This window comes from Myotis daubentonii, chromosome 10, assembly GCF_963259705.1.
Source record: "Myotis daubentonii chromosome 10, mMyoDau2.1, whole genome shotgun sequence".
In the NCBI taxonomy this organism is placed as follows: domain Eukaryota; kingdom Metazoa; phylum Chordata; class Mammalia; order Chiroptera; family Vespertilionidae; genus Myotis; species Myotis daubentonii.
The window spans coordinates 13,972,391-13,986,843 of NC_081849.1; the positions used below are offsets into that span (position 1 = coordinate 13,972,391).

Consider the following 14,453-nt stretch of genomic DNA (forward strand, 5'->3'; position numbering starts at 1 on the left):
GTGTGCTCTGTGTGCTTTCCTATTGTGATTGAGTCTTGACTACTGTTGGTATGTCAGTGGGAGGGATAGAACCTCAGACTGATTTGTTGTGAGGTCTGCTTATGATTGCAGTGGATGAGCTTTTGTGCAGGGGCTGAACCTATGGAGCAGGATCCCCTTTAGGGGATCTCTAGTGCCTGCCGATCTGTCCCTTGGGTGTATCGTTTGTGGAGGTGGCTGGGTGTGATCTGGTGTGATCTGATGCTGGCCACTGAGTGTGTTGGTTCTGGGGCCTCTTGGGAGTTTCCGGCCACAGTCAGTCGCTCCTATGCCCTGCCCTGGGCCACCTGGTGTGAGCTACAAAGTGATCCACAGATGGTGCCACCTGAGCTGAGCTTGAAAGTGCCTGGGAGAGGCCAAGCTGTGAACTGAGACCTGCTGCTGCTCGGCCTAGGCTTAGGGATTCTTAGCAAGTGGTACAGGGCTTGCTGAGGCCATGTGATGCTTGTTTGGGGTTTGTGAACCTTTGAGAGATTTTAGGAAAGTCTAAAGCATGAGCCAAGCTAGGCTATTTGAATGGAAACGTCACTGGAAGCTGCTTGGCTAAGCCTACAGTTTGGGTGGGGCGGGGTCTCAGGGAATCACAGGGCAGGGCAAACAGTGTTAGTCAGGTTGATGGAGACTCAGATATGGCGCTGCCTTCACATGCAGGGGAAGGGCTCAGCAAAGGAACAGTGGCCTCTGGGAGAAAGCTGCTTCTCTAGTCCTCACCCTGAATGCAGACAATTCAGTTCCTCCCTGTATGTTTCTGGCTCCTTTTGAACTGCTACCCCCATGCTGGATCTTAGAACGAGTGAATCCATGTGTGGGTCCTTTAAGAGGAACAACTGAGACTCCAGCAGCTCACTGTCTCACTCAGCCACAACCTCTGCTGATTTTCACAACCAGACGTTATGGGGACTTCTCTTCCCCACACTAGAACCCTGGGCTGAGGAGCCTAGTGTGTGGTTGGGACCACTTGTTCCTCAGTGGGGACAGCCACAGACAAGATATCCCTCCCAATTTTTAACCACTATATGTGGGTGAGGGACCAGCCTGTTCTATGCCCTGCCCCCACCCCCACCCCCAACCCACCCCCCACCCCCCTACCCCCGCCCACAAGTCTCTATGTGGCTTCTTCTGTATGTCCTTAGTTATAGGACTTCTGTTCAGCTAGACTTCAGAGGGTTCTCAATGATGGTTGTTCTGTAGTTTGGTTGTAATTTTGATGTGGTCCTGGGAGGAGGTGAGTACACTGATTCACATCTCAGCATGGACAATCACCTTATGTCCATATAAGTGAGTTCTTATGTTCACCACCCCAACTGTCCTGTGTTCCTAATCTTAGTGAATGGCTTCACCATCCTCCAGTTGCTCAGAGGCAAGACCTGGGACTCATTCTTGATTTCTTGTCTCTTGGTTTCTCCATGTCAAACCCCCTTAAGGCTGTTTCCTGCAAGTGTCTAGAGAATGTATTCACCTTTTTTCTTCCCCACCTGACACCACTATAACTCTCATGGGGACTTTTGAAAGAAGCTCCTGCCTGATTTCCCTTTTCTGCAGTTCATTTGGCTCTTTGCAGCTCTGGTAATCTTCCTAAACCCTGCATCTGACCCCTTGTTTCTCCCCTTCCTATGGCTCCTATTTCCCTTTGGACCAAGTTTGCACTACTTAAGGTGGCTTAAAAGGTCCTTTGCTATGTGGTCTCTGCCTGCCTTACTAAATCATTCTCCAACCTCCCCTGCCTACTGTGATCCATCTATACCAGTGGTTCTCAACCTTCTGGTCCTTTAAATACAGTTCCTCATGTTGTGACCCAACCATAAAATTATTTTCGTTGCTACTTCATAACTGTAATGTTGTTACTGTTATGACTCATAATGTAAATATCTGATATGCAGGATGGTCTTAGGCGACCCCTGTGAAAGGGTCGTTCGACCGCCAAAGGGGTCGCGACCCACAGGTTGAGAACCGCTGATCTATACTGAATTTCTTTCATTTCTCTAAAGCATCTTATGCTCTCTGTTCTCCTGAAGCTTCTTCACATGCTGTTCTCTGTACGCGGAAAACCCTGCTAGCCCTTCAGTGCCTGCTCCTAACTCATCTTTGAGGCATCTCCTTACACATTGCTTCTTTCCAGGAACCTGCCCAGATGCTGCAGGTCAGAGGGAGGAGCCCCTTCTGGGTGTATGCTATTCATCTACCCCTTTCATCACATTCTTCGCATGAGATAGAGATTTACTTCTTAACTTTTCCATGTATCCCACCAGATTGTGGGGTCCTTAAGGGCAGGAATGATGTCTATTCACTGAGGTATTTCCAGTGCATGGAGTAATGTTGGCCACATGGATGGTGTTAAGTAAATATTCATTGAATGAATGATTTAACTTATTTACTTAACTAAGGGGCTGGGTTCATACGACTGATGGATGCAGGAACAACAGTACCCTTTGCTGGTTCGCAGGCTTACACCACTGCAAGCTGTGTCAGTATAATTCATAGTCTAAACAGCAGTTCTGTTGGTTATAGAATGAAGGCTTTTTTGGTGATTGTTTGCTTATTAGATTATTTATAAAATAGTTTCCTTTCTTACACATTGATAGCGAGGTAAGTTACTTTTAGAGAGTAAGCTAAATAGCAGAAATAGTGGCTTTTTAAGTTACAAATTTGCCCTCGAAAACCTGCAGAGTAGCAAAAGGAGTGTCTTAAGGAGTTGAGAGGTTCTATTTTTATAACTGCCTACTAGTGGACTATTTAGTCGGCACAGTTCACTTTTTCTGATTTTTTTTCATGCTTCCTTGTCACAAAGCAAACTCTTGCTCCACAATAACATTCCACAGTGCAGCAAGAGCAAAAGTCAACATTTTAAAAGAAATATCTGGTCCTGTCAGGCTGTTAAATATTTTTTAGTTTGATGTGTCATAAAACAAAATTTCTCCTTTCTAAGTAGAAATTTGGGAAGTATATGTGATTTATTACTCAACAGCGTAAAGCTAGCAGATTCTTTTGTCCTAAGTTCTTTTATCCACATTTGTTGATGCCTTTATTTCTTTTTAATGCTTAGTTAGAATGAAAAACATTAGACATGTTTAGATTCCAGTAATTTTTAATTCACCTTAATTTGGACAGTTTGTCTTTCTTTCTCTCTCTCTCTTTCTCTCTCTCTCTCTCTCTTTCTTTCTTTCTCTCTTTCTCTCTTTCTTCTTTCAACTTTATTTTTCATTAATCTTATTTCCATTCTGTTTAAGAGTTTGTGAAAGAACAGCTTAAGACCACTCAGTGGTTGTCCCTACCCATTCAGTGGCCTGTGCAGTGGGTGCTGCAGTGATAGGCTATATTTATTTTTAATCTATTGAAAATAGATTATGACACTATTAAAAATAATAATTATTATTAATAATAATTAATAATTATTATTATATTGGGAATATGTATATATTTTTATTTAAAGGATTGTGCTGCTACAGATAATTAAATTTAATTACCTCTATAGCAATTCACGTTTCATTTTTCCCCCCATAGCACTTACTTCTTTGAACAGTAATTTCTCAGTTACTATTTTTGTATTTGTCTGGATCATGAGTTCCTTCAAGGTAGGGTCTAGTGTTATTCATCCTTGAATCCCTAGATCTGCCATAGTAACTAGAATTTCATAAACTCTCATTGAGCCTAGTAAGAAATACATGACTAAGCAGTCATTTACATCCAATCCATCAGCAGGCTATTAAACCATTCTTATCACCACATTGAGTTGGTAACAATAATTTTGTATCTTTTTAAAAACAATTGCTAGTCTAGCTTGCTTCCTATTTTCTCTACAAAACCTCTCACAATATATGGCATAAATTAGGTAATTAATAAATTTGTTAAATGTTCACTGACTTCAAAAGTTAAAGTTTGACTGACGTATGTTGACCTTTCTCTAGTGAATGTGATTTTACAAGATTTTTATCATACTTCACAGTGAGTAAAATAGTGAGATAGAAATGCTGCAGAATACATTCTCTATTGGTCTGTCTCGCTGTCATTCATTTTTTAAAAAAATTTGTTCTGTAAACACTGGCAGTAATATATATTTAGACATATAATTATTTACTTGTAGTAAAGAAATAGTTTCATTTGGGAAAAACAAATACTTTGCTCAGCTCTTTATCACAGAGAAGTGCAAAAGTATCACACAGTGAAGTGGCTTTCCTACTAGGGCCCTAGGAATCAGTGTGTGATTGGTGTGAGATCTACAGGAACAATACATGCTACTACCTGAACAATACATTCATACAACCCTGTTACTAGGGGCTTGACGTAAATGAATGGTATTGTAGTATTTCCTGCTAACTTGGTCTCTAGTCAACTTGTGAAGGGTAGTGTTTCCGTGATCAGCCCCATGTCCTTGGGATTTCCAAGCTCCAACAATACTATTAGTCACCATGGATTAAGTGTTTACCATGTGCTATACTCTGTGGCAACTTCTTTCCGCAATTATCTTATCTAATCCTCATTACAGACTTTTGAAATCTATACAAGCTTTTCCTCATTTTCTCCAAGTGAAGTAAATGAGACTTAAATAACACACTTGACATCATCAGCAAATCAGTGGTAGAGTGCAGATTCAAAGCCACCTCCCTGTGATTTCAAAGCTCTAGCCTTTTAAAAAAAAATTCAGTTTAATTGGGACGACATTGATTAATATGATCATATAGATTTCAGGTGTGGATTTCTATGTTACAAGATCTCTATATTATACTGTGTGCCCACCGCCAAAGACAAATCACCCTCCGTCACCATACACTAGGCCCCCTTCACCCCCCACTCCCCATCTTTTCACTCCCCACCCCCTTCCCTCTGGCAACCACCACACTGCTGATTGTGTTCATGAGTATCAGTTTTATATCCCACATTTGAGTGAAATCATATGATTCTTAGCTTTTTCTGCCTGACTTGTTTCACTTATAATAATCTTAAGTTCCATCCATGTTATTGCAAATGGCACTATTTCATCCTTTCTTATGGCTGAGTACTATTCCATTGTGTATACGGACCACATCTTCTTTATCCAGTTCTCTATCATAGGACACTTTGGTTGCCATCATTACTTGGCCACCTTGAATAATGCTTCAGTGAATATAGGGGTGCATATATCTTTGCAAATACATGTGTTTGAGTTTTTCTGGTATGTACCCAAGAGAGGGATTGCTGGGCCATATGGCAGCTCCATTCTTAATTTTTTGATGAATTTCCACACTGTTTTCCATAGTGGCTGTACCAGTCTACATTCCCACCAGCTGTGAATGAGGGTTGCCTTTTCTCCACAATATCTCCAACACCTGTTAATACTTGTCTTGCTGGCAGTAGCCATTTTAACAGGTGTGAGGTGGTATCTCATTGTAGTTTTGATTTGTATTTCCCTAACTGCCAGTGAGGTTGAGCATCTTTTCATATATCTAATGGCTGCTGTATATCTTCTTGGGAGGGGTATCTGTTCAGGTCCCCTGCTCATTTTTTAATTGGGTGGTTTGTTTGTTTGTTTTGTGTTGAGTTTTATGAGTTCTTTTTATATTTTGGATATTAAACTTTTGTCAGAGCTATTGTTTGCATATATCATCTCCCATTTGGTTGGCTGCCTCTTTGTTTTGTTGTTGGTTTTTTTTGCTGTGCAAAAGCTTTTTAGTTTGATATAGTCTCATTCATTTATTTTTGCCTTTACTTCCCTTGCCTTTGGGGTCAAGTTGATAAAATGTTCTCTATGATCAGTAAGTTTAGTACCTATGCTTTCCTCTATGTAATTTATTGTTTTTGATCTTATATTTAGATCTTTGATCCATTTTGAACTAATTTTTGAACATGGGATAAAATTGTAATCCACTGTCATTCTTTTGCGTGTGGCTTTCCAGTTTCCCCAGCACCATTTATTAAAGAGGCTTTCTTTACTCCATAGTGTTTCTGGCTACTTTGTCAAAAATTATCTGCCCGTATACATGGGGTTTTTTATCTGGGCTCTCAGTTCCATTGACCTGTGTGTCTGTTTTTCTGCCAATGTCATGCTGTTTTATCACTGCTCTGTAGTATAATTTGAAGTCAGGTAGTGTGATATTTCCAGCTTCATTCTTTTTTTCTGAGGAATGCTTTGGCTATTCAGACTCTTTTGTGGTTCTATACATAATTGATAGTTTTTTATTCTATTTCTTTAAAAATGACATTGGGATTTTAATGATGATTGCATTAAATGTGTATATTGCTTTGGGTAATGTGGCCATTTTAACTATGTTGATTCTTCCAATCCATGAACATGGGATATTTTTCCATTTTGTTATATCTTTTTCGATCTCTTAATAATGCTTTGTAATTTTCAGTATATAGGTCTTTCACATTCTTTATTAAGTTCATTCCTAGGTATTTTATTCTATTGGTTGCAATTGCAAAATAAATGCTTTTTATTTCTCTTTCTGAAGTTTTGTTTTTAGTACACAGGAAGGCAGAGGATTTTTGTACATTGATTTTGTATCCTGCAACTTTACTGTGTTTGTTTCTAACAGTTTTTTGATGGTATCTTTAGGGTTTTCTATGTACAAATATTGTCATCTGAAAAAAATTGATACTTTTACTTCTTACTTTCCAATTTGGATGACTTTAATTTCTTTCTCTTACCTTATTGCTCTGTCTAGGACTTTCAGAATAAGAGTGATGAGATTGGGCATCCTTGTCTTGTTTCTGATTTTAGAGGAAAAGATTTCAGTCTTTCACCATTGAGTATAATATTGCCTGAAAGTTTATCATATATGGCCTTTATTATGTTAGGTACTTTTCTTCTATCTCTTTTGTGTTTAGTGGTTTAATCATAAATGGATATTGTATTTTAAGTGCTTTTTCTGCATCTATTGATAAACTCATATGATTTTTATCCTTTCTTTAGTTAATGTGGTATATTACATTGATTTGCATATGTTGAACCATCCTTATGCCCCTGGAATGAACCACACTTGATTGTGATGTATATATAAAGATTAATAAAATTGACAAACCCCTGGCTAGACTCACTAAGGAAACAAGGGAAAAGAACCCATATAAATAAAACCAGAAGTGAAAGAGAAATCACCACAGACATCATACTAGAATACTATGAAGGACTATGCCACCAAATTCAATAACCTAGAAGAAATGGATAAGTTTCTAGAAATATATAACCTTCCTAGACTGAATCATGAAGAATTGGAAAATCTAAATAGACAGGTCAACAGTGAGGAAGTTGAAACAACCATAAAAACCTCCCCAAAAATAAAAGTCCAGGACCAGATGGCTTCACCAGTGCATTCTACCAGATGTTCAAAGATTTAAAACCTGTCCTTCTCAAACTCTTCAAGAAAAAATTGAAGGAGAGGCAATATTTCCTAGCACATTTTATGAGGTCACTATATAACCCTGATACCAAAACCTGGCAAGAATAACACAAAAAGGAAAACTACAGACCAATATCTCTGATGAATACAGATGCAAAAATCCTAAACAAAATACTAGGAAATCGAGATCTAGTTTTTAATTAGTACAATATTTTGCTTTTTAATTGATATATAATTGACATACATACTAATTAATCATTATATTAGTTTCAGGAGTACAACTTTAAATTTAGTAATTGTATATGTTGCAAAATGACTACCACAAAAGTCTAGTTAACATCCATCTAAGTTGTTCTTTTCATAATAGTTAATTTGACTTAAAAATATCCTTAAATACTGCTAATTGATCTAAGATAAAATACTGATACCACAAAACATGCTTATCAGTGTTAGGAACTTATAATGTTATCATTTGATCTTTAAAAGGTTTTATAGAGTCTTAAAGATGAGAAAACAGGCAAAGTTACTTATCTCAATTCACATGCTATATTGGCAAAGCTAATGCCAGTATCATTCATTTATTGTTGTCATTCTTCCTTAAGTTGGGATTCATTTATCATTCATCTAAACCATGCTTATTTTGTTTGGTCAGCGCTCCAACTTAGTACATATTTGTTGAACAAATGAGTTGATGTTGACAATGTGTCCAGCATTGGTACTGGGAACACAGAGTTAAAAAGCACATCTTTACCCTGAAGAAGCTGATAGCATCAGGGGAAGCTTGTATAAATGGCACCCTGGTTAGATGCCTGACCGCCCTGAAGGATGATCAGAGATATTCAGAAGGGTATGTCAGGTGTATAGGGACCTACAAGCTGTTTGGTGCTGCTGGAAGTAAGAGTGGAGGGGACACAATTCTAGATACCTTAAATGCCACCTCAGAGAGCTCAGTTTTATTCTGTTAGGAAGCTATTTAAAACAGAGAAATAAGATGGTCAAGCCTGTATTTTTAGAAGGTTCCCTGGAGTGTTTGTGTGGTGAATTGACAAATCCACAACTTGGGATTTACAGTATGATGTTTAAGAGATTAAGATGGCCTACCCTCCTGTCCCTATAATAGGATCAGTGAGGAGGAGAAGGATTTAAGAAGTATTTGGAAGATGTCTGGGGCTATAGATAAGGATTTGAGAAATCATTAGCTTATCTGAGGTAATCGATGCCCTAAGAATGACCGAGATCTCAGGAGAGTTTGGAGAGTTGAGGGTTAGGAAGATGAATATTCAAGGGACAGGAAGAGGAAGAGTTGCCCACACATGATAATAGGAAATGGTCAAAGATTGTGTGGTTTCTCATACGCTAAGTAATAGCTGTTTGAAGAAGGAAGCATGTTCTGTGGTATGAGGAAGTGGAGACAATCGATACATACCAATTTTTTGAGATTTCTAGATGACAGGGTAGATATTACATAAGAGCTAAAGGAGAACATGAATGCATGTGAGGGGTTTTATTTCTGTTTTAAGATGGGAGAGACTGTAGCAGGTTCATAGACAGAAGACAGAGAGAACACAGCTCCTCTAACTCCCCACCCAGTGACCTTTATTCACATTCTCAGCTACTTGGATCCAAAAGTAGTTTTCTGTTTGAGTCTTCTGGGATACATCAGAGTAGTCCCCTTATCTAATCAATATGTTTACATTCTCTGCCATCTCAGACACCTTTCAGAATTCATGAATTCTCATAGTGAGACTGCTTTAATGAGAACCAAACCAAGGAAAAGAGTATCGTCTGCAATACATATTACAGGCACACAGTTAATATTTGCTGAACAAACATCACTGGACTCATGAGTTTTTCTTAAAGCCATTATCTCATCTGCCTACATTACAGTTAGGATTGCATGCTACGTCCCCGTACTAAACCTCAGATTTCCCGAGGGCAGGAGACAATCATCTGCACATCTTCTGAGCCCTCAAACATTCAGCAATCCTTGGCAAAACAATAAACATTAATGCACATTTACCTGAATAAGTGATCAGAACCAAGACTTCTGTCATTTTTGTCTTATTTTGAAAGAATGGGTTTCTGTATCTTTTGACATTTTTTCAACCTATTTTTTCTACCTACCTTATAAAACCAAGCCATTGAACCCAACACAAATATCATATTCCACCTCAATATATTCCCTTAAAATCTCCTAGTCTTGACTTCGTGGTTTTTTGGGGTTTTTTTTTTTTTACTCCATAGTTTCATCAATTTCTTAAAATCAGTTTTTATTTATTGAAGAGATGAGTAGCAAGTGGCCATATGTAGTTGTAAAAAACTCTCAGTTGAATTGTTTATGCCACTTTTCATGCTCTATTATGACAGAATAGAGAATGGAAGGGAGTGTAAAAGAATCTGTCATGATATACTAAACAACTCCATTCTCTAGCATGTATTCCATTGTGTTGTAACTGTTTGTGTAAGTCTTCATAAACCCTGATCCTTGCAGGGGCCATGTGCCCTTGATCGTTTCTTCAATCCCTATTGGAATACCTGACATATAATAGGCATTCATTGAAAATGCCCTGAATGATGAAGTACAGAAATGAAACAAGTCATAGATTGGTCCTTTAGAGCTGTCAAGATTATACAGCTTAGACTTTTGTTTAATCCAGCCTGCATAGCAGGAGTGGCAGGGGCTGACATGAAATTCAAACTTTTAGAACTCCCATGAGTGTCTTTAACCTTGTGGTATCTGAACTGCCCTTTCTAAGCACAGTGTTTTCCCTCTTTCTTTTCTGCAGGTTGGACTCAGATCTGTGATAGAGCAATTTCCTGGGAAGCTTGATTTTGTCCTTTTGGATGGGGGTTTTGTCCTAAGCCATGGCCACAAGCAGTTGATGTGCTTGGCCAGGTCTGTTCTCAGTAAGGCGAAGATCTTGCTGCTGGATGAACCCAGTGCTCATCTGGATCCAATGTGAGTTTCAGAATTCCTGCTATTGGATAATACAGCGGCAGAGGCCTGCTGCATATTGACACAAATTCCCATGGCCTAGTGGAGAAGTCACCATTGGATATGCATACAAGTGCTTATTTCCTGGTATAAGAGCCTGTGTTCTCTTCTCACTGTGATTTTGGAATTCTCCCCCTTGTCAACACATGAAATATTTAGTTACACAGGCAAATTCTGATTCTTATGATTTTTCTTTCTATTCCATTTATATGGTAGCACAAAAGAACTACTAGTGATTCTACTTAATGAAAAAAATGTACTTTTGTGAAATTTCCTTCAAAATATTTGTCCTATTTATTGATGGAAACTTAAAATCTACCCTTTGGTTGCAAAGCTGATTGTGGCTGACTATATCACAATTATGTTAAAAGTATTTAAGGAAAGATAACTTAAAGGACTCAGTTGCTAGGACAATAGGTATGTTATCAAGAATAAAGGCAGATTATTGATGTTCTGTGTGGTATTTTCTTTCTTTTCTAGAACATATCAAATCATTCGAAGAACCCTAAAACAAGCATTTGCTAATTGCACAGTGATCCTCTGTGAACACAGGATAGAAGCAATGTTGGAATGTCAGCGATTTTTGGTGAGTGTTTATAATTTACTTACGATATCATGTCTCCTTTAATTCTTGATAACAATCTCTTAAGTGATAGTTTCTGCAAATCCCAGGTATGTACAAGTTCAACCTTAAAACATGTGTCATACAGCCATTTAGCTTGACTCAAAATAGCTGCACAAGTTTCTCGCTTTGATCTGAGTTATGAGGTAAGGTTGGAATGCAGTAAGTCTAAAAGAGCAGCATATTACTAAGTGACATTAATGAACTGGAACATCTACACTTTTGAGTCCTTTATTTGAGGAAGAAGTCAGGAGAAAGACTTAGGTCCTGATGCTTTTAATCACTAAATCTTCCTTGGGCAGGTAGGGTCCAGGACAGGCCTGGATTCTCTTGCATCTCATGTAGAGTTTCAGTATGATAGTTGAAAGGCTCACTTAATTTTTGAAATCATTATTTGGGACTCAGGTGAATGTCTCTCCCAATCACCTTCTCATTGTGCTTTCAAAGCTGTCACAGATTCTTTCAAGTGACGTTTACAAATTCCCTCAGGTTTAGTCACAAGGAAGTTCTCAGGATGATGGACCACATTATTTTATTCAGACTTTGGGGTTCCTGGAGGTAAATGCTTTCCTTACTGAAGGATTGTTATTATCATTTATTATTACTAAGCTCCAGGTAACAAATTAGGGGCTGACTCACAACCTCTTGCCCTGCCATGGTCAGGCTCAGGAGGCTGGATAAAGCCTTCCTATTCTCTGACCTTGGGTTTGCTCAACTTGAACATGTGAAGGAGGTATATTAAACTCAGGCACATTCTGACCAATATGGAATTTTTAACCTTCAAACCCACTGTTGATGAGGTTCAACTACAATGCTGTGGATTCTCACTCATTTTTAAGGTCCTATAGTGTGCCACGCCAGCACAGCCAAGGGTGAACCTGAGTGGGGGCAGCTGAAAGGCTTAAAAAAGACACAAGAGAATGAAAGCTGGGTCTCGGTGGGACACTGCTTCTCTGAGAGACAGCGACGATGCCCACAAGCCGTGTCTTTATTTTATAGCAGATGCCACGAGGCAGAGTAAGGGCATGGTCAAGATGTTTACAACATTCTTGTGAGTTTTGATCCTACTCAATTACATGCACCTGAACTCTATCAAGCCCACATCACTCAGACACGTGGGGCCACGTGTTCGGACCATAGGTTCAAGCTTACAACTATAGCTGTTGGCTGTAATTGTGCTGGGAAGGCTCTGCCCTCCAAGCTGGGGCTTGCACATGGCAATGAGTGGACTGTGCCCTCTCATCAGTCTAGGGCTTGAACCTGTCGAAACACTGTAGCCGCTCCCCACACTATAGAAGGGATCTAACAAAAATCATTCTGGTTTTGAAAGCACCCTTAATTCCTCTAAAGTTCTTTGAAGAGGTAATTGCTCAGTACAATCCTAATTTTAAAAAAAATCTTCCAGTTGCTAAATAGAAAGTTACAGAGAGTTTCACAGATGGAGAAGCTCCATAAAGCAAGAGGGTGAAGGACTTGGCAGTGAAATGAGATCTCCCTGACGGTTCAGACTGCCAGCCTCTGGACACTGTTTTCCATTGGGCTTTTATCTTCCTCTGAGCCTATGACAGCTTCTGTCCTTGCTCTGGCCTGCCCTGCCTTCTGTCCAGTATCTCACTAACAGCCACTTCCCCAGGTCATAGAGGAGAACCAAGTGCGGCAGTACGACTCCATCCAAAGACTGCTGAGCGAGAAGAGCCTCTTCCATCAGGCCATAAGCCCCTCGGACCGCCTGAAGCTCCTGCCCCATCGGAACTCCAGCAAGCACAAGCCCAGATCCAAAATCACTGCTCTGCAGGAGGAGACCGAAGAAGAGGTGCAAGAAACCAGGCTGTAGAAAGGAGTACCAGTGTTTGCATGGAGCGCTCACACGTGGACTTGTAGGAGAAAACAGTTTATGCCTCAGAAAACAAGGATGAGTAATGCTATTTTTTAAAAGGAGACGTTTCAGTAAGAGGAATTAAGGACGTTCACTTAGGTCTGGATAAGTGGCTTCCCGGCAATGGTCAAATTGTGTGACAGGTACTTCACATCCTTGAGGATTGACCACTTACGTGTGCAGCCAGATTTCCTGAAAACCTTTTCCTTTCTTTAGTCATTGGAAAGGTGGCTGTACATGTCAGCCAGCTTAATTGTTCCACTTACTGTTTAGTGAAATTTGTTGATTTGTATTATTGGAGAACTGTAATCATACTATTTAAATGCAGTGGTTCTCAACCTTCTGGCCCTTTAAATACAGTTCCTCATGTTGTGACCCAACCATATAATTATTTTCGTTGCTACTTCATAACTGTAATGTTGCTACTGTTATGAATCATAATGTAAATATCTGATATGCAGGATGGTCTTAGGCAACCCCTGTGAAAGGGTCGTTTGACCGCCAAAGGGGTTGCGACCCACAGGTTGAGAACCGCTGATAGAGAGATGATTAACTTAAAACTTTAGTGGCTTATATTTCTTTTTCTCTAATATCTCCAAGATGTTTAAAAACACAACTATATGTCTGATCAGTATTCAGACTGTCCCATTTCTAAGCGAGTATTAGAATACTGTGAGAGTCACAAGACAGCCTGTCAACATATGTACTGTGCAGTACCTAGGTATCTGTCAGGAGAGAGAACTTCTGGAATCCTTTAAATCAGGGTCAGTACTATTCTACCAAACATTCAAACAATCCAGATAATAAGAATGCATCCCTTACCTGGGAAAAGGCTATTAGCTCTCTTCATGTGGAAGTTGACATGCCTTTCCACAGCTCTCAGAAAGTAACAAGCCAGTAAGACCTCTGAACTGAAGGATGGCTGGAAAAAGGTTTTAATATAAATTGGTGAGAAAAACACAGGCAGCTAAGCCATGGAGGCTGCAGGTATATGTACCAGAAATCTGAAAATCTGGGTATACATGGGGTGATGTCATGTGTTTTCAGACTACTCTATGCACATCATATTGTATATACTGAGTGGGAGAGATAGTGGGAGACACACTAAAGAAGAATCAATCATGAATTAGTTCTATATGCTTCTGTTTTATAATTTTGTGATGCAAAAGAAATTTTCTCTAGGAAATAGTATTTATTTTAATAATGTTTCAAACTCATATATAAATGACTATATTTTAAGAATGATTATATTATGAATTACATTTGTATAAAAATTATATTTGAAAATTTGACTTGTAATGGCACTAGCTATTTTTATGATATATTATGTTAAACCTGGGGGGAGGGGGAAGGTAATGTTGACCAGGGGCTATAAATTACCTTGAAGGTGTGGAGAGAAGCATCAGGGCTCACACAGATGTTGCACACACCTGGGTAATTTCCAGACAACATTCAGGTTTCCTCTTAGGTGCAGCTCTAAAAAAAATAGTACCATGAAATCTGACTACTCCTATCAAGGACACACTACTTCCAACTCCAAACTAAAGATTGCATTCTATTTTTTACTGTAAGAATATATCATTTGTCAATAAAATTCACATATTTGTG

General features: G+C 39.1%; 1 protein-coding gene across 9 annotated transcripts in view; it reads left to right on the top strand.

Moving 5' to 3' along the window:
- Positions 1-14,453, top strand: part of CFTR (CF transmembrane conductance regulator) — a 197,365-nt gene extending 182,912 nt beyond the window's left edge. For all 9 annotated transcript variants that reach the window (XM_059711630.1, XM_059711634.1, XM_059711632.1 and 6 more), the window contains 3 exons: positions 10,139-10,311; positions 10,828-10,933; positions 12,603-14,453. In XM_059711630.1, the coding sequence (XP_059567613.1) occupies positions 10,139-10,311; positions 10,828-10,933; positions 12,603-12,803 (480 nt within the window). In that variant the 3' untranslated portion in view covers positions 12,804-14,453. The remainder of the gene's footprint in view (positions 1-10,138; positions 10,312-10,827; positions 10,934-12,602) is intronic.